General features: G+C 39.1%; 1 protein-coding gene across 1 annotated transcript in view; it reads left to right on the top strand.

The window, feature by feature from the left end:
- Nucleotides 1-20,898, top strand: part of stx17 (syntaxin 17) — a 100,292-nt gene that overhangs the window by 78,807 nt on the left and 587 nt on the right. The window contains exons 5-7 of the mRNA XM_063043900.1: nt 13,743-13,867; nt 18,447-18,497; nt 20,722-20,808. Of these exons, the coding sequence (XP_062899970.1) occupies nt 13,743-13,867; nt 18,447-18,497; nt 20,722-20,808 (263 nt within the window). The remainder of the gene's footprint in view (nt 1-13,742; nt 13,868-18,446; nt 18,498-20,721; nt 20,809-20,898) is intronic.

Raw genomic sequence — 20,898 nt, 5'->3', positions numbered from 1 at the left:
TTTATCTAATTCTGAAATTTCCATGTCTTTCTCCAAAAACAGAGGGGAAATATTCATTAAGGACCTTCAGCATCTCCTGTGGCTCCACATAATGATGACCCCTTGGTATTTGGGAGGCCCTCTTGTCTCTCTAGTTACTCTTTTTTCCCTTAAGATACATATAGTTTTTGTTTTGGATTTTGTTTAATCTCACTGACAATGCTATCTCAGCCTCCTTTTTGCTGACTTGATTTCTTCTTGAATTGCATCTCCTATGCTCCATGGGGATTTGCTTGATCTCAGATGCCTACACTGACTCATGAGTCCTTCTTTTTCCTGGCCAAGGCCTCTATATCCTTGTCATCTACGCTTCACTTCTACTACCAGCTTGCCCTGCCCTTCCTTAAGCTTCCACTATCTCACCTTTAAAAGCTTCCCATTTGCATGTGGTCCCTTTACCCATAAACAATCTCCTCAATGAGCCTTTTCAAGCTCCTGTGTCATATTATCAAAATTCACTTTGTCTCATTTACAACTTGAACCTGTAGACCAGTTCTGTTCCTTTCCATGAATCCTTTAAAACTAACAGGACTATGATCACTGGTCCTAAAGTGTTCCCCACTGTCACTTCCCCACACAATTACCAAAGAGTAAGTTGAGCTTTTCCCTCTCCCTAGTACATATTTCCAAAGGACGGCAATCCCAATCTGTATTAGGAAAGTTAAAATCCTCTACTATGACAATCGTGAACAAGAGAAAATCTGCAGATGCTGGAAATCAAAGCAACACACAAAATGCTGGAGGAACTCAGCAGGCCAGGCAGCATTTTGTGTGTGTTGCTACAATGACAATCTTATTTTTCTTCCAATGCCCCATAATATTCCTGTATATTTGTTTGACTATTTGGGATCCTGTAGTACAGTCCCAACAGTGTGATCAGATCCTTCTCATTCCTCAGGTTATGCTCATTCAACTTGCTTCACTTATGCATCACTTTCCAGCATCCCATTTACTTTCCTGTTGCTTAGGATCTCACCTCATGCCAGTTTAGTTTAAACCCACCCTAGCAGCATTAGCAAACCTGCCTGCCAAGATATTGGCCCCCTCTAGTTCAGGTATAACCCCTCTAGAAAAGATCTCAATGGTCCAAAAACATGAACCCCTGCACCAATTTTTCAGCCACGTATTGACTTGCCATATCCCCTTACTAGCACTTGGTTCTGGAAGTAATCCAGATATTACTACCCACAGGGTTCTGCTTTGTAACTTCTTCACTATCTCCCTTTATTCACACTGCAGGACCTCATTCCCTTCTCTTCCTATGTCATTTGTGCCTCTGTGATAACTCCTCCGGCTGCTCATCTCCCCCTTGAGAATGTTCTGTCACTGCTGTGAGACATTCTGGACCCTGGCACCAGGGAGGCAACACATTATTCCCAAGTCCCTTTTTATGCCACAGAATATCCTGTCCACTCCCCTAACTATTGAGGCCTTTATCTCTATAGTCCTATGTCCTTTTTGCCTTCACCCTTCCTTGGTGAGCCTCAGAGCTTTCTCCTGACCAGTTATTCTCCCCGACAGTATCTCAAATGGTATATTGATTTTTGAGGGAACTGGCCACAGAGGGATTCTGTACTCTCTGCTTGTTCCTTTTTTACTTTTCTGGTGGTCACTAAACCACTTTCTGTCCTTGAGGTGTGACCACTTCACCAGAACTCCTATCTGTGATGCTGTCAGTATCACTGATCATCCTGAGTGTCTCCAGCTCCTTTACATGGTCAGTCGGGAACTGCAGCTGGAAATATCTCTAACAGGAGGTTTATCCCTCAGGGATACTGGAAGTCTGTCTGATCTCTCACATCCTGCTGCAGAAGCATACCACTGCACTGACTGACATATGAACACTTTCACAGAAAAGGGAAATTCGAAGAACCTACCCGCACCTCTACTTGCCAAAGCCTCTTTACTTACCAATCAAACACTGGCCCACTCTCCCTCTGGCTGCTCCACAAACTATTGTAAATTTTCATAGTTTTTCAAGTGTTACAGGATAAACAGCAATAAAATAATCGTAGAGTACACTGAACAGCAAAGATTTTGCCTCCTGAATACTTTTGAGTGTATCTTATGGATTTTGGGCTGCTGATCAATAAAGTCACCATGAAATTTTCCTATCATGTGCTATTTTTTGGAATGGCCTTTATTTGTTACTTCAATTCATAATTCAAGTCAAGTTGCCCAAAAATGTAGCTGGAAAGTTTTCTATCTTGTCCAGGCAAGCCTGGAAATGTTTTGGGTTGCCAGCATGACCCACAACAATGGCATCTTTGTATTGATTCTTCAGTGTTAAACCTGAAAGCTGTGCTGCCACACAACGGCAGTTGCCCACACTTCAACACCGATCAATCAGCTGTGCAGTACACATGAAGATAACGACCGAAATTTGTAAGCCTTGTTGAAAAACATGCAGTACAACTAGAGCATCTGTGGTGATCTGAACGTGCAGCACCGCTACTAGGAATGCAGCTCGGATACACCAAGCAATGAATGGGACCGCCATGCTAAAGAATCTCCCTACATTAAAAGAGGATTTTCCACTCTGTATGCAGTTGGTTCCAGGGCATGAAGTATGGCATATAAGCACCTTGTAGACTGAACAAAGATATTTTTGCCTCGTCTTCATATAAAACTGGAGCTTATGAAAAATTGTGAAAGCGTTGAACAAAGAAGTTGAAGGATTTTGATATCTGAGACAGATGCTTCCCAGAATAACAGAAGCCAAGATTTAGGAAGGCATTTTTTGTTGGTCCACAAATTATATGGGTCATCAATGACAGGCAATTTGAAGAACTTCTTGTGGGACTGGAGAAAATAACATGGAAGGCATTCAAGCATGTTCTTGAGATTTTTCTTGGCAACTACAGAGCACTAAACTACATGCAGCTGGTTGACAACATGCTTCAAGCATACAAAACCAAGAAGTGCTACATCTCACTAAAGATTAATTTTCTGTATTCCCATTTAGACTTCTTCCTTGCAAATCTTGGCACTGTCAGTGACGAGCAAGGTAAAAGGTTTCACTGGGACACTGTTGTCATGGAGAAATAATATCAGGGCAACTGGAATCCATCAATGCTGGCGGAATATTGTTGGTCACTTAAGAAGAAGCCACAGACAGAGTACAAATGAAAATGATCAACAAAACATTCTTAGCTTAGTTGAGCTCTTGCAAAGTGTCAGCACTATAATGCAATTAAATACATTACATTCAATAAAAGTTAATTTCTTGTTTCTCCAGATTCTTACATGACGCAAGGCATCTAAAACTTTATTTGTGTTCAGCTTCAAGCAGTTTATCATAACCAAAAAGAATTTCTGAGAAAGCAATGCTTTCGAAAGAATTTGCTGTCCAGTGGTATTAATCTCAGAACATTGTGATTAAAATAAGTTCATTCTGTAAACCCTTCCACAAGCATTTTTCTCATTGATTATAGATGCTACGCAGGCTGTCACTAATTGAAGGCTTCTCCTTGTAAAGTTTGATGGTGATTGACATATCAACATAAGGTGCATTACTGCCACTTACTAAATTGGAGTGTGGAGCAAAGAGACAGGCTGTATACCCACTAAATCCCCCCCCACCCAAAAAAAAAACAATATCAAGAAGTCTAAGTAAGTCAAATACACACTTATGTATATTATGACAGCAGTGATATCCTAACAAACTTTCCATGTTAAACTGTGTCTGTCCCAAAGATCTTAATTTAGCAATCAGATGTTTCCTTTGCACCTCATAGGAACTATGTTCAAACAATATATGCTGCACCATTTCTTGACAAGTGTACTCCCTCCAACTGCCTGTATCATGTATTAATTTGAGCAATTAATTATTCAACCTAGTACATACGATATGTAAATGTTTATGTATAACTTTTCCCTTCTTTTATACCCATCTCCTAAATGAGTTCCCACCATACTCTGCATTTTACATAAATGTCGTCCTTCCTTTATCCCAATTTTGTTGCCACAATGATTGAATATACTTTTTAATTATGGCTTTCATCTTTCCCCTTATGCAAAGGCAGCACTGCATTTATATCCCTAAGTTTAAGTGATTGCTTGGTAAGAATATCTGCCATCTAGTTTCCTTCAACTCCTACATGGACAGTAACCCGTATGAAATGTATACACATGCCTAGACCCTGCAGCCTCAACAGATGTTGTCTGATCTCAAGAAGAATGTCTGGTCTACAATCTGAAATTGTTTAGTAGATGTCTTAATAGATATCAAGACCAAGAACGAGTCAGAGTATGGAGGTGCATAATTAGGGCATACCTCTTCGACTTATTCCAAGGCTAAAATGATAGCAACCAACTCAGATGTGAATGCTGATACTTCACCTGATGATGTTTTCTTAATAGTCTTCTGAAATTTTGGAACATAAACAGAAACACCTGAATGACCTGTCAGTGGATCTTTTGAACCATCTGTGTAGACATGTAAGAATCCATAATATCTGTCTTGCATATATGGCTGAATTTCCTGTGCTACTGATAAACAATCACTCCTCATATTCTCCGCCACCTCCAATGGGATCCCACCACCAAGCACATCTTCCCCCCCCACTTCTGCTTTCCGCAGGGATCACTCCCTACGCGACTCCCTTGTCCATTCGTCCCCCCCATCCCTTCCCACCAATCTCTCTCCCGGCACTTATCCTTGTAAGCGGAACAAGTGCTACACCTGCCCTTACACTTCCTCCCTCACCACCATTCAGGGCCCCAAACAGTCCTTCCAGGTGAGGCACACTTCACCTGTGAGTTGGCTGGTGTGATATACTGTGTCCGGTGCTCCCGGTGTGGCCTTCTATATATTGGTGAGACCCAGCGCAGACTGGGAGACTGTTTCGCTGAACACCTATGCTCTATCCGCCAGAGAAAGCAGGATCTCCCAGTGGCCACACGTTTTAATTCCACGTCCCATTCCCATTCTGATATGTCAATCCATGGCCTCCACTACTGTTGAGATGAAGCCACACTCAGGTTGGAGGAACAACGCCTTATATTCCATCTGGGTAGCCTCCAACCTGATGGCATGAACATTAATTTCTCTAACTTCCGTTAATGCCCCTCCTCCCCTTCTTACCCTATCCCTTGTTTATTTTTATTCCCCCTCTTTTTATTTTCTTCTCTCTATGTCCCTCTCACAATCGCTCCTTACCTGCTCTCCATCTTTCTCCGGGTGTCCCTCCCCCTTTCTTTCTCCCTAGGCCTCCTGTCCCATGATCCTCCCCCTTCTCCAACTCTGTATCCCTTTTGCCAATCAGCTTTCTAGCTCTTGGCTCCATCCCTCCCCCTCCTGTCTTCTCCTATCATTTTGGATCTCCCCCTCCCCCTCCCACTTTCAAATCTCTTACTACCTCTTCTTTCAGTTAGTCCTGACGAAGGGTCTCAGCCCGAAATGTCGACTGTACTTCTTCCTATGGATGCTGCCTGGCCTGCTGCGTTTCACCAGCATTTTGTGTGTGTTGCTTGAATTTCCAGCATCTACAGATTTTCTCGTGACTCCTCATATTGATCTTTTCCTGAAGGTCCAAATCAACCACAGGCGAAGGAAAAAATCATGGAGTGATAAAAAGCGGTACACCAGGACCTTGATTCAATGAAACAACTCTAGATTTTGTGCCCAATGAGTGCACATCCACTCAAAACTAAAGACCTTACAAATACAGTGTTCCCAAAATTGGATGACCAACTTTCTTGTCTTAAGTTAACTCAATAAGCCATTGCTGACTGTAACCTGCATAGATGTAAAAGTACTTCGCCCATTTCTACCAGTACAGGTAATGACAAAATTGGGGATGATTTAATAGTACCACAACATATTCTTAATGCTTGAACTTTATCTAGGGGCTTTAAGACCACTATTGAGGCTAACCCACAGGCAACACATTCATAATATAAGATATCTGATTAAAGCAATTTAAGTGACCATTTACACACAACTAAGCACATCAAGGGCTTTTTTTATACTAAGTTAGAATTTTATTCATAGTCATAGTCATACTTTATTGATCCCAGGGGAAATTGGTTTTCGTTACAGTTGCACCATAAAGAATAAATAGTAATAGAACCATAAATAGTTAAATAGTAATATGTAAATTATGCCAGTAAATTATGAAATAAGTCCAGGACCAGCCTATCGTCTCAGGGTGTCTGACCCTCCAAGGGAGGAGTTGTAAAGTTTGATGGCCACAGGCAGGAATGACTTCCTATGACGCTCTGTGCTACATCTCGGAGGAATGAGTCTCTGGCTGAATGTACTCCTGTGCCCACCCAGTACATTATGTAGTGGATGGGAGACATTGTCCAAGATGGTATGCAACTCAGACAGCATCCTCTTTTCAGACACCACCGTCAGAGAGTCCAGTTCCATCCCCACAACATCACTGGCCTTACAAATGAATTTGTTTATTCTTTTGGTGGTCTGCTACCCTCAGCCTGCTGCCCCAACACACAACAGCAAACATGATAGCACTGGCCACCATAGACTCGTAGAACATCCTCAGCATCATCCGGCAGATGTTAAAGGACCTCAGTCTCCTCAGGAAATAGAGACGGCTCTGACCCTTCTTGTAGACAGCCTCAGTGTTCTTTGACCAGTCCAGTTTATTGTCAATTCGTATCCCCAGGTATTTGTAATCCTCCACCATGTCCACACTGACCCCCTGGAAGGAAACAGGGGTCACCTGTACCTTAGCTCTTCTCAGGTCTACCACCAGCTCCTTAGTCTTTTTCACATTAAGCTGCAGATAATTCTGCTCACACCATGTGACAAAGTTTCCTACCGTAGCCCTATACTCAGCCTCATCTCCCTTGCTGATGCATCCAACTATGGCAGAGTCATCCGAAAACTTCTGAAGATGACAAGACTCTGTGCAGTAGTTGAAGTCCGAGATGTAAATGGTGAAGAGAAAGGGAGACAAGACAGTTCCCTGTGGAGCCCCAATGCTGCTGATCACTCTGTCGGACACAGAGTGTTGCAAGCACACGTACTGTGGTCTGCCAGTCAGGTAGTCAAGAATCCATGATACCAGGGAACTTGCACTTCACATGCACTTTCCATGTTAACCTTGTGTCCATTCACATACAAGGAAACTTTACCACTAACTCTTGTTTAAGAGATTTACTATATAACTTAAGATCTACTGCTCGTGTAATGTTCCTTTTAGAAAAACAAATAACTCGAGTCTTTGCACTGATGTCCCCATTCCTCTACTTAGGTAATATCTGCTTGTATTTTCCTAACTATAATTTATATTTCTGCCTCTCTTCCGCACTGCACTATCATCAGCATATAACGATTTGGAAATGTTTGAACCAACATTTAAGAAAATATCATTAATCATAATATTAAAAAGGAGTGGGCTACACGCACGCTCCTTAGAGAATGTTGTTCCCACCCTAATTTGTATCTTTCTATCATATAAAAATTCTTGAATCCAATGAAACATTCTATCACCTGTTCTCATGTTTTTCAGTTTAAGCAGCAATCCTTGGGTACATAACATATCATAAGCTTTCTCTTCATCAGAGAAAACTGCTACCACTGATTCTTTATTAACTTGGGCCTTACAAATATCAGATTCCAAACTTAACACCAAATTCATGGTCATTTCTCCCTTTACGAAATACAGATTGGTATACAGCTAATTTTCCGCTATCACACTTGTTATTATCATTCATTCCATTATCTTATATACATGTGAAGTATAACTGAAGGATTTGATTGATCTTTATCAGGTTTCAATATAGGAATAACAACTGCTAATTTCCAGGAAGCAGGAAGTTGCCTTCAACTCATATTGCATTAAAGAATTTGAAAACTAATGTAAGTTTTGAATCCGATAACCGTATAAACATTATTTCCTAGGTGATGTCTGACCAGCACCACTTACACTCTTTTAAGTTCAGACAATATAAATTCAACATCCGAGCGGGCACTGGAACATTTTTTTCCTTGGCAATCTGATGATTGTTTGCCAAAACAGTTACTCTATAAGATCTCTCTAATTAAATTGGCTGAATTATGTATACTGACATATGATTTTGCTAATGATTCTGCTTCTTTAAAGTCAGTAACTGCAGCCTTCTCCCCATCATACAAAACTGGTGGTCATACATTCTAGCATTCCATTGTAAGATTAAAAAAAACAATAAAAACTCTCCATTGAAGTCTAAACATTATTTACTCCTGGTGAAACATCATTAATAAATTCTAGGGTTAAGTCTTTTATTTTTAGATGTTTTTCTTCAGCTTTTAATACAACTAAATTTTTTCTATCCTACTTTTAATTTGTGCTGTACAATTTACCACATCTGCCATGAAAGTGACAAAATTTGCTTATCAACAGAGAGTCCTTTGTTATACAGTCATGCTCTTTATACATTATCTTTAAACTACCTGTATTCTGGATATTAATAGGTCCCATTGACACTATCTTCTGTACTTTCTGCAGGGCCCCCGGATGTAATACGCCCATTTCCACCCGTACATGTTGCACTTCCACAGTTTTCTTAAGTACAGGATATCCTGCATAAGCAGAGCAGTATTCTCCTCCACAGTTGCCACAATTTAGCCTAACACAATTGTTCACCACCAAATCTACCACACCGTTTTTTACCCCTACACACAGCTGCTACATGACCAAACTTCTCAGAGGGGGTAACACAGAGACTTGAACCATATGATCCGTATCACCAAAATTAACCCTATCTGGCGACCTTTTTCCCCCATTAAATTTAATTAACACTGATAAGCTATCTGTTCTAATACCATCATGGAACACTTTTAAATGTTTAGTATCCACAACTTTTCCCCTCACTAAATTAATTTAACTTGGTCCATGGTTACATCTAGAGGCACTCCAGAGATTACTCCCCAAAGCTACTGTCATCAAGTATAATTTCTAGGTATCACTTTCATTCCTCTCAGAGCTTTTAAACCACACCCCCCAAAGCTTTCTCACATTGCTTACTATCTTCACAAAATACTAAGAGTGCTCCATCTCTTAAAGATTTTGCACTCACAATACCTTCTAATGCTTTTTTCAAATCCTTAGTTAATCTAATTGGATTGATATCTGAAACAGGTCCACAATCACAACTCAACAAAGCTGTAAACTCTTCCTTCCTTCCTTCCTTTAATTAAATCTTACCTACTGCCTTTATCACTGGATGATTAGCCACTATAGTCCTCAATCAGCCACTTATTTTTCCATTTCCCAGAAACTTGCCATTCGCCTTCCTCCATACAACTCCAGTCAGCTAATACCATCTCCCGTTCACTACCTCCATCTTCTCCGTTGCTTTTTGTGATCTCTACACCCCTCCTCCCTCCTGCCTGAGAGAACCAGCAGCAGGTTCAGTCCTTTCCCTATCAGCTTATCTAGCTCTGTGGGTGACTTGCAAGCACATAGAGCCTTCCCAGTCTCACAGGTTCCCCCGCCCCAAGGCTTCTTCAGGCCAGCTCCCTCATCAGTTCTCCAGTCACCTTTTCCTCCTAATCAAAGGCTTCAAAGAAACTCATCGGCTTAAGTAAGACAAGTCAATAAATTGATTAGGACTAAGTGCATTTAACAATTTGTTTAATTTGATTAACTGATTGGCCCTGGCTTGAACAATAGTTTGCATTTAATAGCTTCAGTGAATAAAATTATCAAAGTTGCATTGCAGAGTGGCTACGAAAAGAAATAGAAGCCTGGCCAATAAGGAGAGTTAGGAAAGATGGTTGAAAATTGTTCAGTGTTTCTTTTTTTAAAATCTTTTTTATTAATTATTATTGAAAAATCAACAAAAAATACATTAAAGTAGTCAAGTCAACATGTCAATATGTACAATAAGAATTAAGTTATCAAATAACTGATTAACAAAGCTAAACAATATATCAATAATAAGAAGAAAAAATAAAATGTTGAAACTATTTTTTTGGAAAAAAGAAAGGAGGAAAAAAGAAGCCCTACTAACTAAAACAAAAAAAAACTTACTAACAGAAAAGAAAAGAAAAAAAAAACTCATTTGGAGCACAACCCCGGAGCTATACGCCATACAAGCTTCCATAAAAGAAAAACATCAATCTGCCGACTCAAATCCATTTAAACAAGAATCAGAAGGGGACCATCGTAATTAATTCAAATCAAATGATAGTAGCAGGCAAAAGAACCCCACCTTTTCTCAAAGTCAAATCGAGGATTAAAAGTTCGACTTCTGATTTTCTCCAAACTAAGACATAACATCACCTGAGAGAACCATTGTATCAAAGTGGGAGCAGAGGCATCTTTCCATTTCAATAAAATAGCCTTTCTGGCCAACAACATAACAAATGCAATTACATGTTGGTCTGATATAGAAATACCATGAATATATTGAGGGATTATACTGAACAAAACTCAATTTATTAGGTTGTAAATTTATTTTTAAAGCTTTAGAAATTGTAGAGAAAATAGATTTCCAAAACTGTTTCAATATAGAACACGACCAAAACATATGTGTCAATGTAGCTGTCTCAGTTTTACATCTATCACACTGACTATCAACAATAAGAAACATTTCAGACAGTCTCTTCTTTGTCAGATAGTAACGATGTACAATTTTAAATTGAATTAAAGAGTGACTGGCACAAATCGAAGAAGAGTTAACCAACTTCAAAATTTGCAACCAATCCTCTGTTATCAAGGTCGTGTTAAGCTAGCTCTCTTTCCCAATCTTGCTTAATCTTAAGTAAACGATAATTGTACGAAAATTGTTCAGTATTTCTGATGGATTAAGGAAAAATGTATTATGACTGAAGAAGTTTGAGAAAGCGATTTCAGAAGGAGCTGATTGTAAACCCTGACAAAAGTGGTGGGTTACATAGAAAACGGAACAGAAAAAAATTAATTCTGTGTTTATAAAAGATACTGTAAACCTGAAGGAGATTGAAGAGCGAGAGAGTGGTATATAGATAAGGAAAAGAAGTGTGTTAGGACTTGTCCTTGGAATTGTCTAGACACGGGGGTTGTGAACCTGTGGTGCACTTGCCAAGATGGCTTGCACAAAAGTTTTGTTGGCATACAGCGTGTCGTGCTGCTGCCCCTCAATTCTTTAAACTCCATTCATAATAAAAAAGACACATAAAGATTATCTTTACTGCCAAATGAAACAGTGAATGAATGTGAGTCGTTGTTTTCAGTGATGTACTTGGTCATATCTAATTATGGGTAGATACTTTATTGATCCCAAAGGAAATTACAGTGTCACAGTAGCATTATAGGAGTAGACTTACTGATGAAACTAGTGCTATATGCATAACTCTCAAAACAACCAAGTACAAGCTGGATATAAAATACTTGTCATTGTTGTGCAGTGACAAAAGTCACACTAAAAGCTTATTAACATCATATTTACATTTCTTATATATGATGTACAATAACAATACTATTTGGAAATGGTTATTTTACAATACATTTTTAAAAGGTAAATATTAATCTTTGAACAGGTTTTCTGAAATGCTTCATTTATTTCACTTTGTGTCTATTATACTTTTATTAATAGTAAAACAGTGAATACCCATAAATAAGCAGCAGGACTCATCCTTTATCCTTGAAGTCCATAATTATTGTTACTAATTCATTAATCAATGAAAATCTCTATTCAAAATTACCATGGCACATGAGAAAATTTTTTTTAGAAGATTATCACCAATTTGGGCACATACTGCCAAAAAGGTTTGTCCATATAGGTGCAACTGCACTATATCGTTTAAATTTGAAAAGGAAATCCCATAAAATGATTTTTCACTGCAGACATAAGTAACAGGGTAGCCAGGGTGGGACAGGATGTGGAGCCACACGAGATGATAGATGCTAGAATCTGGTGCACAAATACAAACTGATGGAGGAACTCAGTGGGTCAGGCAGCATCCTTGGAGGAAATTCTCCAGAGTGTCAAGAAATTCTCCTGGAAGTATCTAGAAAATTCTGCCCCATGTAAGCCTCTGCTGCAAAGGAATTCCCAGTTAATATTGGGGAAGTATCCTGTTGCTTTTATGTATTTCCATTTTATGTTCCTCTACCTCCCACTGGCTATTAGGAGGCCTGTAGTTCAAGTCTAGTTTATTGTCATTCAGCCATACATATGTATATATCTAAACAGAACAATGTTCCTCTTGGTTCAAGGTGCAAAACACAGTATATATATCAATACAGCACATAATATTAACACAGTAATATTAATGAATAATAAAATATTCTGTAGATTTAAAAGTTGACGTAAAATGCACTTATATGACATATAGTTAAATATACAGCAGTATAATGCTACTGGCATTGTCATAAATAATGTATAAATAATGATGGTAGCAGGGTGTTCAGAAGTCTCACAACCAGGGGCAAGAAACTGTTACCTAGCTTAACAATCCTTCTGCCTGATGGTAGGAAGTCATAGAGGTTGTGGAATAGATGGGAGGGGTCCTTGACAGTGCTGAGGGTTCTGTGAATGCAGTGCTTCTAGTATATTTTCTGGATTGGGGTGAGGGGAGAGAGACCCCAAAGATTCTCTCAGCAATCCGCTTTGCCACTTGAACATCTTTGTCCAAAGACAATATATGCAGTATAGAAATTGCTGTGGTAGCATATGTGGCACAGAATCAACATTGCCAATGGATGGGTAAAGCAATATGAAATTGAAGACAACAATAAACTGGAAGGGTGCATCTTGAAAATCAAACTTGTAGATGGCAGATCAGTAAAGTTGGTAAAAATGTAAGTGTTTGCCAGTGATAAATACAAGAGATTCTGTATATGCTGGTAATCTAGAGCAACACACAAAAAAATGCTGGAGGAGCTCAGCAAGTCAGGCAACATCTATGGAGGGGAATAAATAGTTCACGTTTTGGCCTGAGACCCATCATCAGGACTAGAATGGACAGCAGCAAAAGTCTGAAAAGGAAGACAAGCTGGTAGATGGTAGTTGAGACCAGGTCAGGAAGAAGGAGGAGTGTGGGTGGATGAGGGGAGGGATGCGGGATGAAGTCAGAATCTAAAAGGTGATAGGTGGAAGAGCTGAAGAGGAAAGAATTTAATAGGAGGGGTAACCAGAAAAAACATGGAAAAAAGGAAGATGGACAGAGAGGGGAGAAATTACCAGAAGAAATCAATGTTCATGCATTCAGGTTGGAGGCTACACAGATGGAATATGAGGTGTTATTCCTCCAACTTGAGCTTGGTAGTAGGGGAGGCCATGGACACACGTATCAAAAGGGGATTGGGAAATTAAATTGAAATGGGTAGCCACCTGGCTCTCATGGATTCCCATTGCAGTTGTTACTCCATTGGATGAGTTAATATCTGAGGAGGTTTTTACTGCTTTAATGAAGTTGTCAAGAGCAGACACTGAGAAACGGGCCCAATTTAGAAAGATTTATGACCATAGCTCTTTTGTTGTGACAAATCTGCCAGTTTTATAAATTACAAATTAGCAAAGAGGTGATGTCTTTTGTACCTAAGAATCTTTTGTGTGAAATTAAATCCCTTGAAGTAAATTTAATTGATTTAAGTATTTTATAGAAGGAAAAAATGGGACTATATGCCAAAATAAAGTTGCTGTTAGTTTCTTCAAAGGGACAATTTGAAATAGAAACTGGCTACAAAATCACACTTTTCACATAGAATTTGTTTGACTAAATATTGTAGAGTTCTGGCCCTGAGCAGCTTTTATTGCTACAGGAACATTCATGGATCCCCAAGACTCTGGCTCCCAGCTGCTCCAACATTCTGTTCAGATGACTGTGCAGCTGCCACAGATCCCACCACATCACGATGCCACTGAATCATGGGAAAACCTAGAAGAGGCAAGTAATTGTCTTGTAAATTTAGGTCAACAATGAGAAATTATTAGTATTGGGATACAAGTAAAATTACTGGACTAGTAATCCAGTTCAGATCTTACTACAGGTTTTTTTTTGTGAAACTCCAGATTATGTTATTTTCTCAAACTGCAAGACTGTTGTTAAAGTTCAAAAAAAAATCTAACATTCATAACCAGTCTGGCTAATATGTGACTCCATATCCACAGCAATATGTTAATTTTAAATGGACTAGCAATTCATTCAGTTGTATCCTAACTGCCGGAAGAAAGTAAAACTAGCCAGATCACCCAGCATTGACCAGTGCCCTGAAATTGAATACAGAGACTATCAAAACTGTATCTTAGCACACCACTAGCTGAACCCATTGCGGTTGCAGAAGCTAGTGAGTGAAGATGGTGCTAGCGAACGATGCTACCACAGGTGACATTCTCCAGATGGTCTACAAAACTGTTTCCTTCACTTCTTTAACGTCTTTTTCTTTTAAATGTGGTACTGTTGGAGCCTGTGATCTACAGTTTAATGGTGTGTTTTTGGGTCGATTGAGCAATTGGTGCTTTGCTGTCACCAAGAACGTTCCGGAGGTGTGCGGTCTTGAGATCAAGAAGCTTAGGGATTATGATTGACTCCATTTCTCACCGATTAAACTGTCCAGGAAGAGTGAAACATTGAGGCAAGTGCAGAAGGTGAGCGAGTAATCAGGGCTGTCTACCAGTCTCTCGCTCACTGCTGCTGGGAGAAGGTGTCTGGTGTGTGATGCTCTCTGTTTCTCTCCCTTGGTGCTGTCGGAGGATGGTACCAAAGTTTTATGTCTGTGGTTTGTGGATTGGACTAATGAACATGAAGCTGAACTGAATATGGACTTTTGATTTTGTGTTTTATGTTCCGAGTTTTTGCTTGTTCTTTCTTGTTGCCATTTGCATGATTTTTTTTGGTGCGGCGGGGGTTTGATGTTCTTCTTGCTGTTTGCACGATTTGTTCTTTTTTGTATGGTCGGGGGGGGTGGGGGTTGATGTTTTTCTTCAAATGGGTTCCATGGTTTTCTTTGTTTCTGTGAAGAAGTATTTCAGGGTTGTATATGGCATATATACTTTGATAATAAATACTTTGAGTGAACCGACATGGAGAATAAGCATATTAGACTTTATCCTTACCATAATAAGTAGGTATAAAATAACACGGAGTTCCTCAAGGATTCCTTCCACTATGTTGAAAGGCACTACCAGAGTGATACCTGTATAGGCTCAATCTAGATCTAGCAACAGAGACTGGCCAATTGTGAGGTTTTGTGGCCTGGTAGAACTGGGTATTAAGGAGTAAACATGCCAATGGTTGTAGTCAAATCTCGCACAAAGGAAGATTGTTGTGGTTGTTAGAGGCAAATTGCTCAGCTCAAGGACATTATTGCAGAAGGCCTTCAGGGCAGTGTCAACTGTCTTCAACTTCTTCATTGAGGGTGGCAGTGGGCACAAGGTTCAATTGCTTTCACATCTCCTCAGCATATGAAGTACACCTTGCAACAAGACCTGGGTACCACTCAGGCATGGGCTGATAACCGGCAAGATGTGCACTGTCACAGAAGCAAGTTATCAGTTAATTTGATTCACTCCATTTGATATTGAGTTGCAAGTTAGAGCAATGGATAGAGGAAAGAAAGTGGAAGCTTATGATATTGATGATCCATACTACAAAACCATTCTACATGTCATAGTACAGCTGAACATGGCAATATATCTAATAATATGGAAGATTACCCAGCTTTGTCTTGTTCACAAAATACAGGACAAATCCTGACTGTCTAATAATCAGTCTACTCTCTCAGGCATCAGGGAAGCATCAGAAGATATTGTCAACAGTGCCATCAAGTGGCAATTATTCACTAAAAATCTGTTCACTGGTGCCATGTTTGAGATTTACCAGAACAACTCAGCTCCAGTCCTCATCACAGCCTTCGCCCAAGAGTTGAATTTGAAAAGTGAGGTGACTGTGATTGCCGTTGACATCACAGGACCCTGGTAAAACTCTGCAAAAAGGAGAACCTGCTCCAGTGGTTGAAGCGATACCTTGCGCCAAGGAGTATGGTGATGTTTATTGAAGGTCAATCATCCCAACTCCAAGGCATCAATCCAGGAATTCTTCAGGGCAGTCATCTTCAGTTCCTTCATGAATGATCTTCCTTTCAACTTGAGGTCAGATGTTCAAAGATTGTGCAATCTCCCATTTCCATTTTCAGTTCTTCAGTAAAGGAAAGAGTGCTTGACTGCATTTGCAAGATTATTCGGACATGAACCAATAAGTACAGAAATAGCATTTAGACTCACAAGTACTGTGTAATAACTGTCTTCAACAGGATAGAGTGTAATCACCTATTATAGTTGAAATGGTCCAACATTGAATCAGGCCCTTCAGTCCACCATGTCCATGCCTACCAAAACTAATTTCATTTGTTCACATTAGGTCCTTGTTTTTCGATAGCTATGTAAGTGTGTGTTTAATTGCTTCTTAAGCACAGTAATTGTATCTGATTCCATCACTTCCTCTGGTAATATGTTCTTGATATCAACTATTTACTGTGAAACTAAACTTTATCCCCTTAAAGCTCTTTCCTCTTGCATTAAAACCTTTTCTATACCCAGTATTCACCTTTCTTAACCAGGGCCTCAATATCTCTTGAAAACCAAGGTTCCCTAAACCAGTTATCCTTGCCTTTTATAATGACAGGAACGTACAAACTCTGTTCTCTCAAAATTTCACATTTGAAGGCCTCCCACTACCAAGTACACCTTTGCTAAAAGACAACCTATTCCAATCCACACTTGCCAGATCCTTTCTGATACCATCAAATTTAGCTTTTCTCCAACTTAGAATCTCAACACGAGGACCAGACCTATCCTTCTCCATAATTATCTTGAAACAAATGGTGTTATGATCACTGGATTCAAATTCTTCCCCTACACAAGCCTCCATTGCCTGCCCTGTCTCATTTCCCAATTGGATATCTAGTATCATGCTCTCTCTCTGGTTGGGACCTCTATGTACTGATTAAGGAAACTTCCCTGAATTGTATAAGCATCTATCAGATTACCCCTCATCCTCCTTTGCTCCTGGCCTAATCTCTCCTCCCAATCATCCAGTCTCTTCGTATAACCATCCAATCATTCAATCTTTCCTTCTAGCTCAAGCCCTGCAGTCCATCTTTTGAATATTGTACTCAGAGCTACACTGATGAATACAAACATGACATTTGCTTTCTTCATTACCTTTCTACCTATTTTGCTTCTTTCACAGAACTTTGTACTTGTACTCCTAGGCCTTGCTGTTCAGGCACAAACAAGGTCTTGTCATTCATTCTGTATGTTCTGGCCTGGTTTAACTTTCCAAAATGCATCACTATACTTGCCTGTATTAAATTCTATTTGCCATTCCTTGGCCCACTTTCCCAGTTTACCTAAATCCTTCTGTAATTTTAAACAATCCTCCCCACTGTCCAACGCAGCACCAATTTTAGTGTCACCTGCAAAATTGCTAATCATACTACGTTCCCATTCCAAACCACGATTATAAATAACCAACACAGAGAATGCAGTGCCAATCCCTGTGGTGCACCATTGACCACAGGCCTCCAATTAGAGAGACAACCCTTCACTACAGTCTTCTGACCAGAACTACGCACAGTGTTCCATCTGCAGCCTAACTACTACTTTGTGAAATTGCAGTCATTGACAATTACTTGAACTACCGTAAGTGAGCCATCTGTAATCAACATTCTTGATGCTCACCGTTGACCAGAACTCAACTGGAGCAGATACAAAATTGTACAAATTGAGAGCTGGTCTGAAGCAGGGTGTTCGCCAGTAAGTAACTCACCTCCTGACACCCAAACACCTTTCAGTCATTTAAAGGGCACCGTAGCACACTCCATTTGTCCAGAATGAGTGCTGCCCCACAAATTAAGTTGCTTAACCCTTTCCAGGGCAAAGTGGCTTGCTGGATTTGCATCCCAGTCCACCACCTTGAACACTTGAACACCCAAACCCTGGCCTTTAATCATCCAGACAGACAAAAGCACCAGGTACACAGGAAGAGCACTATCTACCAGTTCTGTTTCACTGACCACCTTCAGTAAGAAGTGGTGTTATTTCTCCACTGTCACTTGATTGAAAACTTAGAAGTTCCTCGACAGCAGCATTACAGGAGTACATCCACTAAAAAGATTGCAGCTGAAAGTGGCTGATCATCCACTTCAAGAGTCAACAGAAATGCGGAGAAATGTTGGTTTTCAAGTTTCAAGTTCCACATTCCACAAAATGAATTGTTATTAAAAAAGTAATTAAAAGTTTTTTTTTGCATTACAGATTTGATATATTGGCTTGTATATGCTCTATATTTAATTTCCAGTTCAAAAACATCAACAATACAAGATATAGATATTGTTATGATAAATTAGAGTTTTTCCATTGTTCTTAAGAATTATCCAGGCTAATAGACTCTTTGGCATTCATATTTAACTGATTTTCTCAGTTTTGAGTGATTTGTAATGTTAATTTATATAATTATTTTGCAGAACTTAATTGATCTTAGTAACTTGGTAATTGAATTTTCCCAGCAGATTCATGTAAGTAATTATGTTCTAATTATTTGGTTTGTGGGAATAGAGGAAAATATTAATTTATTTGAGACCTTTCATACTTTATAGCTGTAGTAACCAAGTTAAAACATTGTTTTGACAGCAACACACTGTAGCTATACATAACATAGAGAAAACTGCTGGAACACCATGCCTCTTAATTTGGGCAGGAGACTGTTGCCAAACAGGTTCTAACTAGCTTCAAATGTGCACACTTGTGTGGCCATTAGACGCTACAGCATGCTTAGAGCAAATAGTTTTTAAATAGCGTCAGTTGTATGTACACTTGTTCAAAAAGTGATTTTTTCACTGATGGTGAGAAATTAGCAGCAAGACAAGTCAATTATTTTGCTCACTATGGTTTCAAGCATACAGACTTGCAGACACTAAAGTGGTTGGAAGTAAAAAATGAAACAATTTCACTACTTCAACAAGTTAGGAATTGTGAAGAATTTGTAGGTATCAACAATCATCTTGAATGTTACAATGAAAATGAAGATTGGGGATGAAAAGTCAAAAGCATTTTATGAAGGCCGTCCATTATCTGCTCTAGCCATCTTCACTGATTTTGTTCATTTACAGTCAAAATAACAGCAGGTAAACTGAATGAATTCCTCTATCGATAACTACTAGGAACTAATAGTTTTATAGAACTGCATTAGTATTAGTTATGTTATAATTTATTTCATTAAATATGTAATTTGTTACTCAGTTTCTTTTTTTGTATACCTTTAATTATTTCCATGAAGCTTCAGCTAATTGGGATTGCTGCTTAATTGGGCCACAATGTACTGGTCCTGATGTGTCCGAATTAACTGGAGTCCACTGTATTTCTAAATGATGAAGGAACATCACCCAAGGGAAAGTATTATTTCTAACAAAACCAATATCCTTTTCCCCTATTTTATTATAAAAACCTAGAGTTTGCTTCATTATAATAATCTCAAAGCTGCCTGTAGTGGCTTGAACCACCAATAAATCATTCATTGTACATGAATTCTAACTGTGCCAATGTACAGTAACAAATTTGAACCATTTGTAAATATTTATAATGCTAAATCTATGCTTCACTAGAAATTTTGAACTCATTTTGCAAAAAAAAATGACATTGAAATTTGCTGCATGTGGTTGACAGCGTTTACCATCCCTCCAGCTCGAAATGCAGTGGGGGGCCTGGACCTCAACCTCCTTGCTTTCTTACGGGCATTGCTGTGTGCATCTGTGCGATTTGTGAATTAGTGAGAAATACAACTACTGTAGTAATAGCAAAAGTCCTGACTGTTACTAGCCAAATATCCTTTGTGAATGGATTTAAAGAGTGTTGCTCTGTAATGATTTGAAAATAGTGGATTGTGGTTAATTGGGACCAGTATATTTACCCAATTAGCCAAAATTTGATGGAAATAGTTCAAAGGTGTAAAAGGCAAAGTAACAAATTATGTATTTAAACAAAATACAAAACAAATTAGAACACTATCAACACTACTGTAGCATTTAAAACTATATTAGTTCCAAATACTTAGAGGAATTTATTTGCATGAAGTTCTTTTGACTGTAAGTGAACAAAATCAGCGTAGATACCTAGTGCAGATAATGGACTGGCCTCACACAATGCTGTAGATGACTGCATCCGCCAAATTTTCATTGTAACGTTGAAGATATTACCTTCAAAGTAGAAACTACTAAGAATTTGATATCTTCAAATCCTTAGCAGATTCTAATTTGAAGGCGTGAAATAGTTTCATTTTCACTTCATTTTGAAAACAAGCACATGTAACCAACTCTGTTTAAAAAAAGTTCTCTCTCAGCACAGTGTTGTCTGGAACAGCCACGCAAGTGCACGCAATTAATGCTAGTTTAAAAACTGTTGGGCAAAAGTCTCCTATCCCAATTAAACAGCATAGTGAGCCAAATAAAGGGAATCCCAGTCATTTTCTCAATTGTTTTTTGTCTTTTAAGAGTTGTCTCAAATAAGCAGCTGTCATAATTAACTAGAATCCACTGTACATTTGTTGATAAGAATTTAAACATTTAGCAAATTGTGTTAACCATCTACCATGGCAGTCCATAGAGGAGGTGCTATGAAGAAATTGTAGACGTTTTGACTAGAGATAAGAGATTCAGCAGACTCTGACTATAGGAATTATAATTGTGTGTATTGGTTGACTGCTGCTTCCCAGCTGGAAAGCTAGTGTAATTCTTTTGAATCTAGACCCAACAGGAGAAGATTGACAGCATTGAAGACCATGTCAGTACTGCCGCTGAGAATGTTGAAGAGGGAACCAAGAACTTAGCCAAGGTAGGGATCTAGTCCTGCTGTGTAATCAATGGCACAGTGCCTGCCAGCAATACACTAAATTAACCCAACTGATTGATCTGGGCTCTCTAA

Source organism: Mobula hypostoma, chromosome 3 (genome assembly GCF_963921235.1).
Source record: "Mobula hypostoma chromosome 3, sMobHyp1.1, whole genome shotgun sequence".
Lineage (NCBI taxonomy): Eukaryota > Metazoa > Chordata > Chondrichthyes > Myliobatiformes > Myliobatidae > Mobula > Mobula hypostoma.
Note: the sequence above shows the minus strand (reverse complement) of the source record. Positions and strands in the feature narration are given on the sequence as shown.